Source organism: Aethalodelphis obliquidens, unplaced genomic scaffold (assembly GCF_003676395.1).
Source record: "Aethalodelphis obliquidens isolate GAN/ISIS:26980383/991018 unplaced genomic scaffold, ASM367639v1 scaffold19, whole genome shotgun sequence".
In the NCBI taxonomy this organism is placed as follows: Eukaryota; Metazoa; Chordata; class Mammalia; order Artiodactyla; family Delphinidae; genus Aethalodelphis; species Aethalodelphis obliquidens.
In genome coordinates, this window is record NW_020837963.1 from 12,463,316 (window position 1) to 12,480,587 (window position 17,272).

General features: G+C 37.3%; 1 protein-coding gene across 5 annotated transcripts in view; it reads left to right on the forward strand.

Moving 5' to 3' along the window:
- WDR7 (WD repeat domain 7) overlaps positions 1–17,272 on the forward strand; it is a 391,118-nt gene that overhangs the window by 264,623 nt on the left and 109,223 nt on the right. For all 5 annotated transcript variants that reach the window (XM_027118595.1, XM_027118593.1, XM_027118592.1 and 2 more), the window contains 3 exons: positions 4,868–4,985; positions 7,308–7,457; positions 8,052–8,134. In XM_027118595.1, the coding sequence (XP_026974396.1) occupies positions 4,868–4,985; positions 7,308–7,457; positions 8,052–8,134 (351 nt within the window). The remainder of the gene's footprint in view (positions 1–4,867; positions 4,986–7,307; positions 7,458–8,051; positions 8,135–17,272) is intronic.

Consider the following 17,272-nt stretch of genomic DNA (forward strand, 5'->3'; position numbering starts at 1 on the left):
AGGTGGTCTTACATGTAAGTTTTAAAAAGCTTTTACTGCCATGGAGTAAGTTAGAACAGGATTTAATGAGCAGTCAAGTAAGGATTGAGCTTGGCCTGAGTGGACTATTTTCTATTCATGGTTTTTATTTATAATATCTATCATCTCTGGTATTTCATATTGAATGTGTATACTGAAATGCTGAGTAAAACTGAGAGTATGTCATATCATATTTTTCAGAATAAAGACTGAAACAAAGACCACCCTATAAACCTATGTAACAGATGATCTGCATAAGAGCCAGATAAGCAGGATCAGGTGAAAAGAGTGAGTTCTGTGTTTACATCCAGATTCCAGAATAAGGCAGACATCCCCTTTAATTTCAAGGCCTCTGATAGTATGATCCTTCCTTTTCAGTTAGAATTCCACATTAAAATATATCACACACCCAGTACACTTTTGACTTTCAAGATAACTACATGCAGAATTAGACTTTGTCTGTTGGGACCACCAGATCAATTACTTTGACTTCATTTCTTGGTCAATTCAGTCGAATAACTGGCTTAAGTGATTTTTTTTTTCCTGCCGCATTTGCCAGGTAACTTCATTTACCTTCATTTAACTATTGAGCTACCACTATGTCCAAGGGCTGTACTAGGCACATTGCAGGGGGTAGGGGGTGGTACACAGGATTAGAAGGCATGGTCCTAACCTGTTTATTGGTTCACAGTATAAAACTCGTTCAGAATGAGGGTCAGTGCTAAGGGCCCGGAATGAACAGGTTTTGTCGTTGGTTGTTTTTGTTTCAATAGATGGTAATTGAGTGCTGTAGCAATTGCAGAATACCACGTGGGCTTCCACAAGAATTGAACAGAGGGGAGGGAGGAGAGTGTGCTAGTGAGGAAAGGGGTAGCAGAGAAGCTTAGCAAAATACTACGATTAAAAGAGGAATCGAATTTTAGGGACCAGCTTTGAAATTAGTCTGGCCTCGGGAGCATGGGTGTGGAAATGACTGAGTTATAAATTAGCAAAACAAGATTATGGAGGGCCTGGAATCTCCAGCCAAGGAGTTTAAGATTTTTCTAAGCACTAAGATTTTTTTTCTAAGATTTTTCTAAGTTTAAGATTTTTCTAGGACCCAGTGCGGTTTTTAAGCAGGTTAACCATGAAATAAAGTTGGTGCTTTGGGAAGATTACTCTGGCAGGGGTGCATTCAAGAGGCTGCAGACAGGAGAGACAAGGTTTCTCTTCTGCCCCTGTTGCCTGGGCGACTCCTTTCTGTTATCACGCTCACAGCCCACCCGCTTGTGCACTGTGGATGCTTTGACGGTCACTGCAGAGCCCTGACCTCAGAGCAAGAGCTGCTTCCACATTCTGAAGTCCTGCCCTCAGACTGCCAGACACTGATGACAGGAATCACTCAAATGCACACGTTGGTGCCTCTACAGATTGTTGGGTGGTCCAGCTTCCCAACAGCTGGAATCCAACGGGCAGCACTTTTCTATGTCTTTGGTTCGCTTCCTTCCCCATTACCCCCACTTTATCACTTTTCTTCCTATAAGAAGTTTGCCAATTTCCCCAGATTCACGAGGTCATTTGCTGAGGAGGAAGGGTAATGTGTGACTAAGCCTTTAACTTGAAACTAGTGACCTGCCATTCATTGATCTCATTTTCTTTTCACTTTGTTTCTACTTGTAAGAGGCATCTTTGGTTGAGAAGAAGCACCTGCTGTACCTGTAACTGTCAGATGCAGGGCCAGATGTCTTTGCATTTGTTATCTCGTTCAATCTTCTCATCAACCTGGTGAAGTCGGTATTTTAATATAACCATTTTACTGACATTGTGCTTATTCAGTCTAGGGTGACCACAGGGCACAGCATGAGGGCAGGGGGACAATATCCACTTGTCACTGTGGCGTGAGCCTTGGAAGTCTGTCAGCTGACCTCCCCCACCCTCAAGTGCACACACACATGTGCATATCCATGTGTATTTATTCTTTCTCTCTCTTTCTCCCCTCTGCCTCGCCTCCCCTGGCCCCTTCTTAGCATCCCACTAAACTTTTCTCCTCCATGCAAGGAACAGAGACGGGGTGAAAGAGAGGACTTAGAGGTGGGCGGTGAGTTTGCAAGGATCCTGTTTATGTGAATAAAACTCTGCTTTGCAACTGCAAGAGGTCACGACAGCACAGCTGGGAATGGGCAAGACTTACACAGACTCCAGGAGGATGCTGTAATGCCTGTCCTGTGGAAGCCAGGCCCCATCTCTTAGTGAGAAACACATCCATGAGGAGGGCACCCGGAGCCAGGAACGGCAGCAGGGGCAACATCTTCTCTGTCCTTGTATTTCCCTTGATTCAGCCTAGCCCTGCAGGTAGCCAGGTCACCAACATACGGATGTAAGTTTCAAGTACAACAACCTTCAGGTCTGTTTCATAAGCTCGGCCATCGCCTGTCCTATACCTGCCTGTAAAGTTGGTCATCGGTACCCACATGTAAGACTTCTTTCTTTAGCTGAATTTGATCTTTTTGAGGGCTTTTGATTTCCAGTTCTGCTATTTAGTACAGTTGCTCTCTGTTACAACTTTACCTCCATACCAGTCGATGACCGTGCATCCTGTATCGTCATTCAATCCACTGTTGATACTGAATAAAACAGACCGGAGGTCCATGTGTTACAACACACCACTAGAAAGCTCTCTCAGGGATGCAGTCTAGCCAGGCATCCAAAAGTGCTGAGTTTAGTCATGTTAGCAATTCATTAATCCAATTACCCACAGCATCGTCCAGCCCCTCCCCCTTAATTTTCTCCAGAGGTCAGCTGTCCTGAGACATTACGCTGCTACCTTGGCTCTTTCTCTGGACCTGATTTCTCCCTCGTAAAATGCTGATATCACCACCTCATAGGGATGTTCTGGGCAGATGCAAGAGGACATGAAGTAGCACAGGGAAGCTCCACTTCAACCCTCTACCTACGGTTCCCGTCCAGTTATTTTTCCTCCTCTCATGCCTCCCACATGTGGGGTGGGACGCCTTGGAAATGGCCCCTCTTTCTCCCTGGCTGACTGCTTGGCAGGGATGTTGCCTAGGGGATCTTTCCAACTTCAACATCCTGTGGTTTTACTGATCTTAGGAAAGTTGATGTAGGTTTGTTCAGAATTATTCAATTAACATGCCATATTTGTTTGTTTCAGGCTTTCAATATTATCAACATCTATTCATCCACATTGATGACAGGAAACATCATAGAGTATCTGAAAAATTTAGCTTTTGAATTTTTTAAAACTTAGCTTAATAAAGATCTAAAACTTTACAATAATTTTTTTTTACAATAATTTTTTAAGCAATCTAGCCTAGCACTACTCACCTAGTAAACATTTCTTTTCCTGAATTCTCAATAATAAAGTTTAATCCAGAAGAGAAACTGCTCTCCTGATGAGAATCTCTGTCCAGCCCCCATTGGGGCCCGAAGGCATCAGGACCTTCCATGGGGGTGACGCGCCCACCAATGCACCTTCTGTTTATTGCTCGATATGTGTGTTTGTTCTCTCAGCTCACATCTGTCTTTTTTGTGGTAAACATGAAAGGAAAGCTCTCCATCGTCTTCTCTGAGTTCCCACTTTGTGTCTACCCTCAGTTTGGAAAAAAAGAGTAGAGACAGTTATATTATCAGACAGAGACTGAGCAATGTAAAAGTCACAAAGAAATAAGGAGAATTTTCTATAATCAATTTACCTTTTAAGAATGATGGGAATACCTATGTGATGCCTCCTTATTTTCAACTAAAAGTTAAAATAATGATTCTTAGATCGATTATAGAGATACTTGTAAACTTCCTGAAAATTTTTAGTAAATGTAATTCATTTGACACATGAAACACAAAGATTATTTAATTGGAGCAGGACAGATCTTAATATAATTTCATATGGATATTTAAATACCAAGGTTATTTAACTAGCAAGAGAAGCTATAATGGATCTCTTACTGAGTAACAAAATAGTCCCTGTACACAGTTGATGTGTGGGTCACATGCCACGTTTTAATGAAAGAAAAGTCTTAATACTTTTCACAGTAGTCTATATAAAATAAAAGGAAGCTTACAAACAGAAGAATATTATCATTTTTATGTTTTAGGAGTGGCAAAGGAAAATATAGCAGCACTATCCTATCATGACATCCTCTCACTCTAGAAAGATTTATTTCATCATGTACATATTCTTGTATATAGCCTGGACCATGTCATGTGTATGTTCTTTATAGAGAGAGAGTAAGTATCAGTTAATAGAATTTTTTGCAACAATACTGAATACCTACTGGCAGAAAATGCTGATTAGATTGGTTCTGAAAGTATTGAGTGTAGGGTAAACTAGCGTTACTGAGGGTATTTCAAACTAAAAATAATATATAAGCTAAAAATAATTTTGTGATTTTCAGTTCTTCGGCAATTTTATGGACAAGAGTGAGTTTTGCTTCCTCTCAGATATAGGCCTTAAATACAGCCTTTCAACTTGGCCTTATAAACAAATTTTTACCTTTAAGTTTTTTAAGGAAAAAAATTGAAAATGCTCTGCACAATATTCTTTCTTGCCTTATTCGGAGCTATGTGATACGTATTCAGTACTAGTTCTTGATAATTTGTTAACAAGGCGTTTTTAACACTTTGGACAGATGCACATACTGTTTTCAATCTTCACGGTTAATTATTCGATTTTGTATTTGATGCCAGAACACCCTGACTCCTAATCACTGCTCATTGTTGCAAGTCCATTATATTCTAACTGTTTGAGTGCTCCCATTGACCTTGAACTGACATTATAAGCTGTGTCTAATCTTTTCAGTCTATATTTCTAATGCTTCTTTTCTTTCTTCCTTTTTTTCTGATCCCTGTTTAGCATCACAATGGGGCTGCCTCTGAGCCCTGCAGCTGACTCTGCCCGCTCCTCGAGGCATGCCCTGTCTCTCATTGCCACGGCCAGACCACCCGCCTTCATCACGACTATAGCCAAAGAGGTGAGAGGAACTTCTCAGTGTGCTCCATCTTCGCAGTTAGAGGAATTATCTCATATTGTGAGCAGAGGGTCCGTATCTATAGATAATCCTTACAGTTTGTTCTAGAACAATGCAAGTTAATAATTTAGGGCTGGGATGAATACGTATGTACCTGTGTGCATGCACACAGAATTCCACGGCAGTGCATTCATTACTTGTGTTTTTGTAGTCATTTCTGTTCTCAACGTTAATTCACTTGTAAATATTTGTATTTACAGTAATTTCTCAATCTGAAATATAGCAGGCTTGTTCAAATTAAAATATATTAAAGGTATCCACATTTTACAAGTGTAAGTATCTACCTATAATCAAAACAAAACTTATTTAACACTGACTCTCCAACTGTAAACAAAAATGTAAGTCATAAACTTGCTAATTGTTTTTCCTATTACATATCACAGATAAAGACTTGAATGCCAATTGATTCCCGAATTCTCAGTGCTCTAATTGCCCACGTCTAACTGAAAAACTAGTAAAGAACAATGAACCAATTATAAGGTCTTTCCTATAGGTCTTAGTAGTGGGAGAAAAGGCAAGGAAGATAAACGCCTAAATTTTCTTTAAAGGTTTGTTCCATTTTAGCATGAATAATGTGCAGACTCAGTGTCCGTGGGGTATGGGCTCTGCCTGAGTTGTTTTTCCTGTAGCTAAGATGAATTTTTAAAATACTAAATAAATACCTCGGAGTCTGCCCTGATAACCTACAACCTACTGGGCCTATGTCTGCCCCAGAGCCATCCTTAATCGGCATGCAGCAAATATTTGTGACATGAATGTAGCCAGAAGGGAGGAAAGAAGGGCCTAATAGCAGATTGTATGGGTTTATCTGAGGCAGTGGGACTTTGAATTCACACCTAAAATAGATTTGCAGACTAAGGGGCTATGTATTTCTAATAGTGCATAGTGGTGCACTGAGAGTCCACTGTGTTTAAAATATACATATGTATATGTCTATATTTTATAGATAGTATATATTTTTATAAAGTATATGTATGTATAAATGAACAGATTTATTAGACATGGGTTTTTTTTTTACCAGTTTTTCATATCAGTGGAACATACAGAGATACTAATATTGAATATACTGTATAAGCCTTACATTAGTCTGATACAGATACAGGTCTTATAAAGGCCAGGCATTAAATTGCCTCTTTAAAGAGATAAACAAGTATTTTATATTAATTGTGTTTTTAAACTTAATTTTCACCATTTACATATGAGTATTTTTAAATGAACTGTTAGAATAGCCATGCTTGGGGTTTGTTCTACTCCAGCATTTGACTAGAAAGGTAATTTTTAAATATTTTAATGTTAATGGTCTAACTAATTGCCAATGATTCCCACATTCTTCATGTTCTAACTAATATTTTAATGTAATAGTCCACATTTATTACCTTTTAAAAAAACGTTTTCCACTTCACTTAGAGGTTTAGAGTAAAATACTGAAGTATTTCTCACCATGACAGCTGTCCCTAACCCCATCCCCATGCCCACTCCTGCATGGCTGACCCAGGGCCTGTTAATGCTGTTTCTCCTTTGAACTGTTAAGACTTACAGTTTGTACAAGGAAGCAAAATCACACTGAACTTACATTACAGTTGACCCTTGAACAACATGGGTTTGAACTGCGCAGGTCCACTTATATGTGAATTTTTTTCAGTAGTAAATACTACAGGACTGAACATTCTTGTGGATGGTTGAATCCTTGGACACAGAGGGCCAACTGTAAGATGTACACGGATTTTCAACTCCGTGGAGGGTTGGCGCCCCTAACTCCCAGCATTGTTCAAGGGTCAGCTGTGTTTACACAGTGTTCATTATTTTTGGAGGTATGTTTTTTTTTAATTTCCCAACTTGATTATAAAGCACCTAGAATGGTGCCTGGGACACAGTAAGTGCTATGTAAGCATCATTTACCATTATTACTTGAGAACAAAAATCATGTCTTATACGCGCTGGTGTCTCCTAACTGCTACCCACCTCAATGCTGAATATGCAGGATTCACAAACCTTCTGTTTGTCTCTTTTTAAAAATGTCATGGTGGTAGTGTATTAAAGTCTCATATAATGCCCAAGAACTAGAATTCTATTAGGGAATACATACTGAGTGTTTATTGTACTCAGTACTTTCTTTGTAATTAAAAGTGTTTCGTGACTCACCCCAAGACATTTGTTTTTGTTGATTTTTTTTTCTGTTGTATTAGTAAGTGAAAAACCAGTGGCTAGAAATGTAAAAGTCTATCAAGTGTCGACCATATCTGCAACATGGAAATGTTTTTCTAGGTGCACAGACATACTGCTCTTGCAGCAAATACCCAATCCCAGCAGAACATGCACACCACAACTCTTGCCCGAGCTAAAGGGGAAATTCTGAGAGTCATTGAAATTCTTATTGAAAAGATGCCCACGGATGTTGTGGATCTTCTCGTGGAGGTAAGAATATTCTGTTTTAAATGATATCAATACATCCACAGCTAAATTAAATATTCTAGTGTAGTAATATAAATCAGCATCTTTATTTCCAGCACCTCTAAAAGAAAGAAAGAGATGACTAAAATGAGTGAACTTTTGTATCATTTCTGGAGACTTGATTTAAATTTCCTCAAAAATCAAAATGATTGCTATGTCCATTTACCATTCACATGGAATGGACGGTATTAGAGCAGTTTTTAAAGGTTATAGTCTCTTCTATATCTTTCACTATAAGTAAAACAGAATATAGAGTGTGCTTGAATAAAAGCTACCTATCCTGTACATAAATAGGAATTGCCTTTCAAGTAAACAAGTCTGGTTTCTTTATTTTACTGTGTGCTGTCTTTAAAAAATGGTTTTCACAGGTAAGAGAAAGGATGGCCTATAGTATAAAGTAAGTACACTGTAATTTTAGTAAATATACTGTAGTTTTAAAGTAAATATCAAAATCAAACTATGTAGAATTTTAATGCAAATGAGGCCTAAGTTAATAATTTAAATTATGGAAAATTAAGTATTTGAAACTAATTTTAGATTTGTGTCTTTTCTGTAAAGGTTATGGACATCATTATGTACTGCCTTGAAGGATCTTTAGTTAAAAAGAAAGGTCTTCAGGAATGTTTCCCAGCCATCTGCAGGTAAAGAAGCCTTCAATAGCATGCAAAATAAATAATTTTTAGTAACAAATAATTTAAAACAATTTTTTGAGCAGGATGAGTTCGTAGTTGTGCCCAGTTAGAATTCCAATTATGAATTAATATCTGCTTACTTTCTAAAACAATTTAAGCACCTTATATTTAGTCAAAAACACAACTATAATAAAGCCACTGTTTGAAATTGTGTTGTGAAGAGGTTTTCTCAAAACCTAAAAAAAATGAGTAAGATATAGCATCTATTAAATATGTCTGTATTCTTATATCCATTACTCAAATTAGCTTTTACATTACAAAAGAGAGAGTTAGGAAGCTATAACTTAGAGGAGGAAGATATACTTTTCAGCCAATAGAAACCTTTATGCCAACTTTTTGCTGGTAAATTTTATTTTTGATATAAAGGCCAGCATTTGCATATTGTCCTACTAAGTATAGGTGTTTTCCCTCTGAGAAAACAGGCCAAGAGCAGTTCAAAGAAGTCAAGAACAGTTAAAACTTTTATAAACAATGTTGTATATGTGAAGTATAACTCTAATAATTTGTATGTGTAGAGCATTTAATTATTATGAAGTGAAGATTTTTTAAATGTCGAAATGTAGTCGCCTTATGTTTATTTTTCTCTTAAAGTACTTTTTTGGCTCTCAGAATGTTTATAGCTTGAGGTACATTTTGTTTAAAAAAAATTTTTTTTAATATATTTATTTATATTTGGCTGCGTTGGGCCTTCGTTGCTGCACGCGGGCTTTCTCTAGTTGCAGCGAGCGGGGGCTGCTCTTCGTTGTGGTGCGCGGGCTTCTCGTTGCAGTGCGTGGGCATCTCGTTGCGGTGGCTTCTCTTGCTGTGGAGCACAGGTTCTAGGCACCCAGGCTTCAGTAGTTGTGGCACGTGGGCTCAGTAGTTTTAGCTCGCCGGCTGTAGAGTGCAGGCTCAGTAGTTGTGGCGCACGGGCTTAGTTGCTCCGCAGCATGTGGGATCTTCCCGTACCAGGGCTCGAACCCATGTCCCCTGCATTGGCAGGTGGATTCTTAACACTGCGCCACCAGGGAGGTCCCTAAAAATTTTTTTACCTCCATGTGTTCAGTAGAAAGAGTGTTAAAATCTGTTGAAGATAATTGTTTTTGTAGAAAACAGAGCAACCAGTTAGTCATAGTTACATAACATTTTTCTTTTTAAGACAAGCTCAATGCTGTCCTTACTTGTTTGCTCGGTTCTGTGAGTATATTGTAGTGGAAGGCTTTATTTCAGATAAGTTTCCTGAAAGCAGTGGCGTTACACTATGCATCTTTATGCCTTTTGTATTTCCTGGCATTTCAAAAATATTTGCTGAATTAATTGTACTCTGCGTCTTCCCGTATCTTTCGTCATATTTACAGTAGGTTTTACATCCTAGTCTCTTCATTTTGCTGTTTCTGATTTATACCATCCAGAAGTTAAATCAAGAACACATAGAAAAAGATTATACTGTAGTATGCATGTGTACAGATATTTTCTTGTGATATAGAGTAGGCATGTTAGGATACAGTAATTTTTTAACATCATGCCACGTTAATTCTGGTTTGTGTTCTTTTCATTAAAAATTATATATATTAAATGCTTTTGTATAATTAACTGATGTTAAAAATACATGTAGTTGTTATATTCCCAGTCGATTATTCTCTAAGGAAATGTCTATGCAAAAATGGACATTTGTCTGTCACTTAGTGGAGGTGAGGAAGCAGTTTCATTAGGGATTATCTTACTGAAGGTTAGCAAAGCATTGCTTACAGCAGTCACTGCTGTGTAAATAACCCCCCTGGAGCTAACGTGAGGGAATTGTTCAACATGTAAAGGGCCTACCTTTGCCCTTGCTGGAAGCCTGACTTCTCCCCAATTCCTTCAGTCACCTTACTTTCTGCACATCCACTTTGGTTTGCTCTTGTTTAATCACTGGAGAGCAAGGTTTCTGCTTGAATGCTAAGGAGGCAGGTGTCTAAATGGAATGCTCGGTACCAGTTCTTTTCTGATTGGGCAGAAAGCAATTGTATTTTGTTTGTTAATTTAATAATATTTATTGAACATCTACTGCGTATCAAGTGCTGACTAGGCTCTGGGGGTGCAATGATGAATGAGATGATGTCCTCAAGGAGCACAGTGTCTAATAGGGCAGGTAATTATTTTTTGTTTTGTTTTGTTTTGTTGTTTGTTTGTTTATACTGCAGGTTCTTATTAGTCATCAATTTTATACACATCAGTGTATACATTGTCAATCCCAATCGCCCAATTCAGCACACACCCCCAGCCCCCCGTGGTTTTCCCCCCTTGGGGTCCATACGTTTGTTCTCTACATCTGTGTAGGGCAGGTAATTATAAAGATAAGTAAGGCCAGGGTGCTGTGTTATGTGCTGGGAGAGAATTACGTATGAGGGACAGGGTTGGGCAATAAATGTAGTGCTTAACTCTGGATATGGGAGGCTTAGAGAGTTCACAGAAGAGGAAGCGGAATAATAATAATAATAATAATAATAATAATAATGGAGTCTTGGAAAGTTTCACAAAGGAGAAGGCAGACTAATAATAATAATTTCCTTTTACTAAAGGAGAAAAGTACTTTAATAAAAGTGGCTGCCAAACGGAAGAAGGATTTGCCCTCCGCAGGGGTTTGGGGGGTGGTGGTAGGAGTGGTGGTGGGTTCTGGGAAAGCTTCACTGAAGAGTTGATGGGGTGAGCTTTGCAGAATAAGTAAGTGTGTGCCATCTGGAATTGCAGAAAGAATCATACTGACCAGTGTTTGGAGGTACAAAAGTATACAGTGAGTTTGGCAAATTCTCTGTGGTAGTGGCTGGAATGTAGGTAGGATGGAAGTCTAGCATAGGGCCACAGGATAGGGCTTTGAGTTCCATACACAGAAATTTGGTTATTATTCTGCAAGCAGTGGCGAGTCAGCAGAGTTGAGCAAACACGTGTAATTCTCTTTCTAGAACATAGTTGATAAGATATAATCTCATGAAACATAGGATTTATAACAAGTAGTTATAAATTGAGGTAGTTAACTACCTCTTATTAAATTGTATTCGATATTATTAGAGCTGTGAAGATATAAGCCATAAAAAGTCAGTGCATAAACTTAGAAAGATGAATAACAATGTAAGGCTTGTACTAAATTAGTTGGAACAGATCATGGAGGACTTCATGGAGGACTTCAGAGAACACTAAGCTTAGGTGGGACCTCCAAAGTTTTACAGGGCGATGCCATGCTACTTATTTAGGCTGATTTGTACTAGATTGATAAATGAACAACAACAAATATATTAACATATCAACAGAAGTAAAACTTATTTTATTGAAAACCTGCCATGTTTGTACCATTGTACGTGCCTTACAGCACTTATTTGCCCTCTACTTATAAATAAATGCCTTTCACTAAATATGAAACTCTAGTCAAAGTCAGTGATGTGAATATCTGTGGTCCAGTCAGGTGAAATTTGTTTTTAAAATCTTTATATAATGTTGTATTCTTTTAGTTTGTTTGTTTGTTTTCTTCTTTCCTTTGCCCTTTGTTAAAGATGCTGTGGGTTTTAGCTTAGGCTAACCTCTATAATGTTGCTACATACCAATATTCAGTTCTTATGGTTGGTAGGTCATAAAAAACTATAAAACTTCATTTACTATTTTTTTTTTAACGAGATGATATTTGTCAAAGCACCTAGCAGAATACTTGTGACTTAGGTATTCAGAGAATATTAGTTTCCGGGGAGGGGGGTCTCTCCATCTGAGCAATAATGTGAAAACCCAAAATTTGTGTAAGAAATTGGTTAATATTTATTTTAAAGAATTTTATATGCATAAAAACTATAGGATGGCATTATTATCATTTTCATATATGTAAAAAAATTGGTTTACTTCCCAAAATATTAAATAAATTTTAGTCAATGTTATAAAGATGCTCTTCACATCTAAAGTTGTATTAATTCAATTAAGAACTATTCTAGTATCCTGAAGTCATTGAATATTTAAAAATCAAAAGTACTCTCATTTGGGTTATACATAAATTTCTCTATTTTCTGAGTACCAAGATGAAGTAGCATCGTCAAATGTGGAATGATCCTAAGATTGGTTTTCTTGTTTTTTAGATTTGTTTTGTTTTATAACCTTGACAAGTAGGCTTGTGATTCTGATATGTATCTGGGTTCAGAATTTTAAACCTTGAACGTGGTAATTTCTCTAAGATTTTCTTTACTGTTAGTAACTTGGCAGTTATTTTTCAGATTGTATTTAAAATTTCCACTTTATTGGTGCTATGAAAGTCTTGGCTTTAAGCTTAGGCTGACTTCTGTATTGTATGTTACTACATACCAATAGTCAGTTTATTCAGGTTTGTTTGTTTATTCATTCATTTATTCAGGTTTATTAATGATTAAATGACTTAATATACAATTTAATGAGTGGTGAATCCATCCACTGAAGTATGTTGTTAAGTAAATTTCTTTGTCCTCTGACATATTTACTCAAAACATATTTAAGTTTAAGCTACAAATTGTAAGTACAATGAAAGAAAGAAGGATTGATACAGAAAGTTTGATTTTTCTAAGTTTGTTCATATAATATTTTTCCGTCAGTTGTTAAAGCTTCTTGTAATATCTCCTGCTTGAAAACAGAAATGGATTAGAACACATGCCAGTAAAATTTGATATAATTCTGTCTTCTTACTGACCCAAAACTCACTTGTTGATATTAAAATATGAGGTTATAGACCGCAGAAATGAATAATTTGCCAGGCTTGAGCCATATGTTTGTATCTAAACTTCTTAGCATCCAGTGTGCCAAGAGGGTAGACCATCAATACCTAAGTCACAATGTTCAGATGATAGAAATAGAGCAGTTGTTCAAGAGGAACATACCTGTTTGTAGGACTGAGATCAACGTGGAACTGAGAGTCCTCAGAAGAATTTCCATTTGCGGAGCGGGTGGTTGAATCTGCCGATGTGGGACCTGTGGAAACGGACAGCCAACTGTCATAAGGCCTTTTATGTAAGGGTTTGAACATCTGTAGATACTGAAGGACGGCCATATGCAGTTTATAGACTCAGTTGTTTTACAGATTTGGCGACTCTCAAGAATGTCTTGGGAAAGAGCTCACATGTGTCAATATTAAAATACATTCAGTGCCTGTTAGTTGAGAGAACTAAGGACACTAAACACAGGTATTAAGTGCTCACTCTGTTAGGCCCTCTGGGGAATAATGATCTCTAAGTGTAGTTCCTGGACTATCTTCAAGAGAATTACCTGATTTCTAGGCTCCCCCTGAGAGCCACTGCATCAGACTGTCATGAAGCCTGATGATTCTTATGCACACTAAAGTTCGAAAACAAGTGCTCTAATAATCCGGAATCAAGAAAACAAAACCTGAGTCATTGTCCTTTGTGACCATGTTCTGTTATGTCAGAGCCTGTATCCTAGAATGCCTTTCTGTTTACATATTGAGTAAGCTCAGAATTTCCAAGGAAACATCTAAAGACAGCCCTTCAGCTCCTGCATTCCAGCGATGCACTTAATTTTTAAAGACTTGCCCTTAGACAGTAGCACAGAATGCCTGCCAGAGACTTTAACTTCAAACTGTTCATTAATTGACTTTTATCTAAAACTCCATTGAAAAAAACCAGAACAATTAGAAGTTAGTTTAAAAAACACAGGGTCCATTTATCCCTCTACATATTCTAGTTTATATCCCTAGATTAAGCTAAACCATCAGAGAGCTGCCTGTTTGGACCACATTGTCTGACCTCCTTCAGCGTTCCCTTCCCCAAGTTCCTTGTCAGTGTTTTGCCTGCAGTTTGCACTGAGGAACCTGCCATGTGAGTGTCTTAAGAAGGTTGACAGTGCAGTTACTGTAAGCGTCATACTGATGTCCATTGTTTAGGGTCCCTTCTGTAAGGACTCAATAAAAACATTTCTTTCAAATCCAGATGACAGGCATTTTTTGTTCGTTTTGTCCTAAGGAACGAGTATATGTTTTTTGTTTTTAATTATACTTAACCAGAGTTAATGTAAACATTTTGCTTTGGTCATTGGGCAGCTCAAAACCAAATTCCCCACCTCACTTTAGTAGTTATGGCTTACATCTCCATTCTCTTTATCTCATCATCACACCTCAAGCTTATCTTCCTTTTCTATCTTTTTACTGAATTATGTTCTATAAGCTTCCCTAAGTCCTTTCTGTAATATGTATGTATATATATGTATTTATGTACATATGTATGTGTATGTGAAATATAACACGTTTATAATTTTATTTCAGAGGCATGGAAACAAAGATAGTCATTTTACATATAATACTCTGATTATTTTCTAAAAATTAAAAATCGTCTTCTTTGTATTAATTGAAATATCCTAGATCTTCCTGGAGTCATTTATGTATCTGTAGATATTTGTCGATATTTTATTTAGTAAAAGATACAAAAATAATATAATTTTTTAAATTGAAGTGTAGTTGATTTACAATATTGTGTTAATTTCAGATGTACAACAAAGTGACTCAGTTTTTTTTCAGATTATATTCCATTATAGGTTATTACAACATATTGAATATAGTTCCCAGCGCTATACAGTAAATCCTTGTTGCTTATCTCTTTCATGTATATTAGTTTGTATCTGTTAATCCCATATTCCTAATTTGTCCCTCTTTCCCTCCCTCTCCCCTTTGGTAACCATAAATTTTTTTTCATGTCTGTGACTCTGTTTCTGTTTCATATACAAATTCATTTGTATTATTTTTAATATTACACATGTAAGTGATATTTGTCTTTCTCTGTTTGACTTACTTCACTAAGTATAATATTCTCTAGGTCCACCCATGTTGCTGCAAATAGCAATATTTCATTCTTTTTTATGGCTAAGTTATATATATATATATATATATCTCACATCTTCTTAAGCCAGTTGTCTGTTGATGGACACTTGGGTCTTTTCTATGTCTTGGCTATTGTAAATAGTGCTGCTGTGAACATTGGGGTGCATGTATCTTTTCAAATTAAAGTTTTTGTTTTTTTCTGGATTTATGCCCAAGAGTAGAATTGCTGGATCATATGGTAGCTCTATTTTTAGTTTTTTAAGAAACCTCCATACTGTTTTCCATAGTGGCGGCACCAATTTACATTCCCACCAACAGTGTAAGAGAGTTCCCTTTTCTCCACACTCTCTCCAGCATTTATTATTTGTAGACTTTTTGATGATAGCCATTCTGACCAGTGTGAGGTTATACCTCATTGTGGTTTTGATTTGTATTGTTGGCCATCTGTATGTCTTCTTTGGAAAAATGCTATGTAGGTCTTCTGTCCATTTTTTAATTGGGTTGTTTGTTTTTTTGATATTGAGTTGTGTATTTCAGATATGGACTCCTTTTCAGTCACATCATTTGCAAATATTTTGTCCCATTCTGTAAGTTGTCTTTTTGTTTTGTTAATAGCTTCCTTTGCAGTGCAAAAGCTTTAAAGTTGGAGTGTGTTCCATTTATTTATTATTGCTTTTATTTCATTTGCCTTGGGTGACTAATTTAAGAAAATATCGCTACATTTTATGTCAAAGAATGTTTTACCTATGTTTTCTTCTAGGAGTTTAATAGTGTCATGTCTATATTTAGGTTTTTAAACCATTTTTAGTTTATTTTTGTATATGGTGTGAGGAAGTGTTTTGATTCCATTGATTTACATGTAGCAGTCCAGCTTTCCCAATACCACTTGGCGAAGAGACTTTCTTTTCCCATAGTATATTCTTGCTGCCTTTGTCATAGATTAATCGACCCTAGGTGTGTGGATTTATTTCTGGGCTCTCTATTCTGTTTCATTGATCTATGTGTCTGTTTTTGTGCCAGTACCATGCTGTTTTGATTACTGTAGCTCTGTAATATAATGTGAAGTCTGGAAGTGTTATGCCTCCAGCTTTGTTCTTTTTCCTCAGGATTGCTTTGGCAATTTTGAGCCATTTATGGTTCCATATTTTAAAAATTACAGTTTTAGCTGCTGTGTAAACTTTATAGTCAGATTTAAATATTTCCTAATATTTACATTTTAGTTCCAGGGATATTGTTAAAAATACAGTGGTATCCATTAATAATACAAGAAAATTACTTAGATTTCATTGCCTGTGAGAGACTATAGCATACATATCCTTCAAAACATAGTTATTCAAAATAGTTCTATCACCAGATTTTGCATCGCTGTAACAAATAAAGCTATTTTATTATATAGGAATTAAACTGTATTCTTTCTAGAACACAGATATATTAGCAACAAGATTGTTCCAACATTGAATTAATTTTGTGTTTATGAATAAGCAGACTAAGAAGTACAATAAGGTAACATTTAAGAAATGAATTCCTCTAGATTCTCTCCCATCTCATTGCACTTTGTTTTGCCTTTGTCAATCTCCTAGATCAGGGGTCCCCAACCCCCCAGGCCATGGACCAGCACCGGTCTGTGGCCTGTTAGGAACTGGGCCGCACAGCAGGAGGTGAGCAGCAGGTGAGCAAGTGAAGCTTTATCTGTATTTACGGCCAGATGTAAATACAGATGAAGCAGTCTCCCTATTGCTCGCATTACTGCCTGAGCTCTGCCTCCTGTTAGATCAGCGGCGCCATTATATTCTCATAGGAACGCAAACCCTACTGTGAACTAAACATGTGAGGGATCTAGGTTGCGCACTCCTTATGAGAGTCTAATGCCTGATGATTTGAGATGGAGCTGAGGCAGTGATGCTAGCACTGGGGAGCGGCTGCAAATACAGATTATCATTAGCAGAGAGGTTTGACTTCAGAGACACCATAATAAATCAATGCGCTTCATAGCACAGGGAGATCAGCTAGGTGCTTTGCGACCACCTAGAGGGGTGGGATAGGGAGGGTGGGAGGGAGACGCAAGAGGGAGGGGATATGGGGATATATGTATACGTATAGCTGATTCACTTTGTTATAAGCAAAAATTAACACAACATTGTAAAGCAATTATACTCCAATAAAGATGTTAAAAAAAATAAATCAATGCACTTGAATCATCCCAAAACCATCCTTCCCCACCCCCCACCCCCGCCCCAGTCCATAGAAAAATTGTCTTCCAAGAAACTGGTCCCTGGTGCTAAAAAGGTTGGGGACCG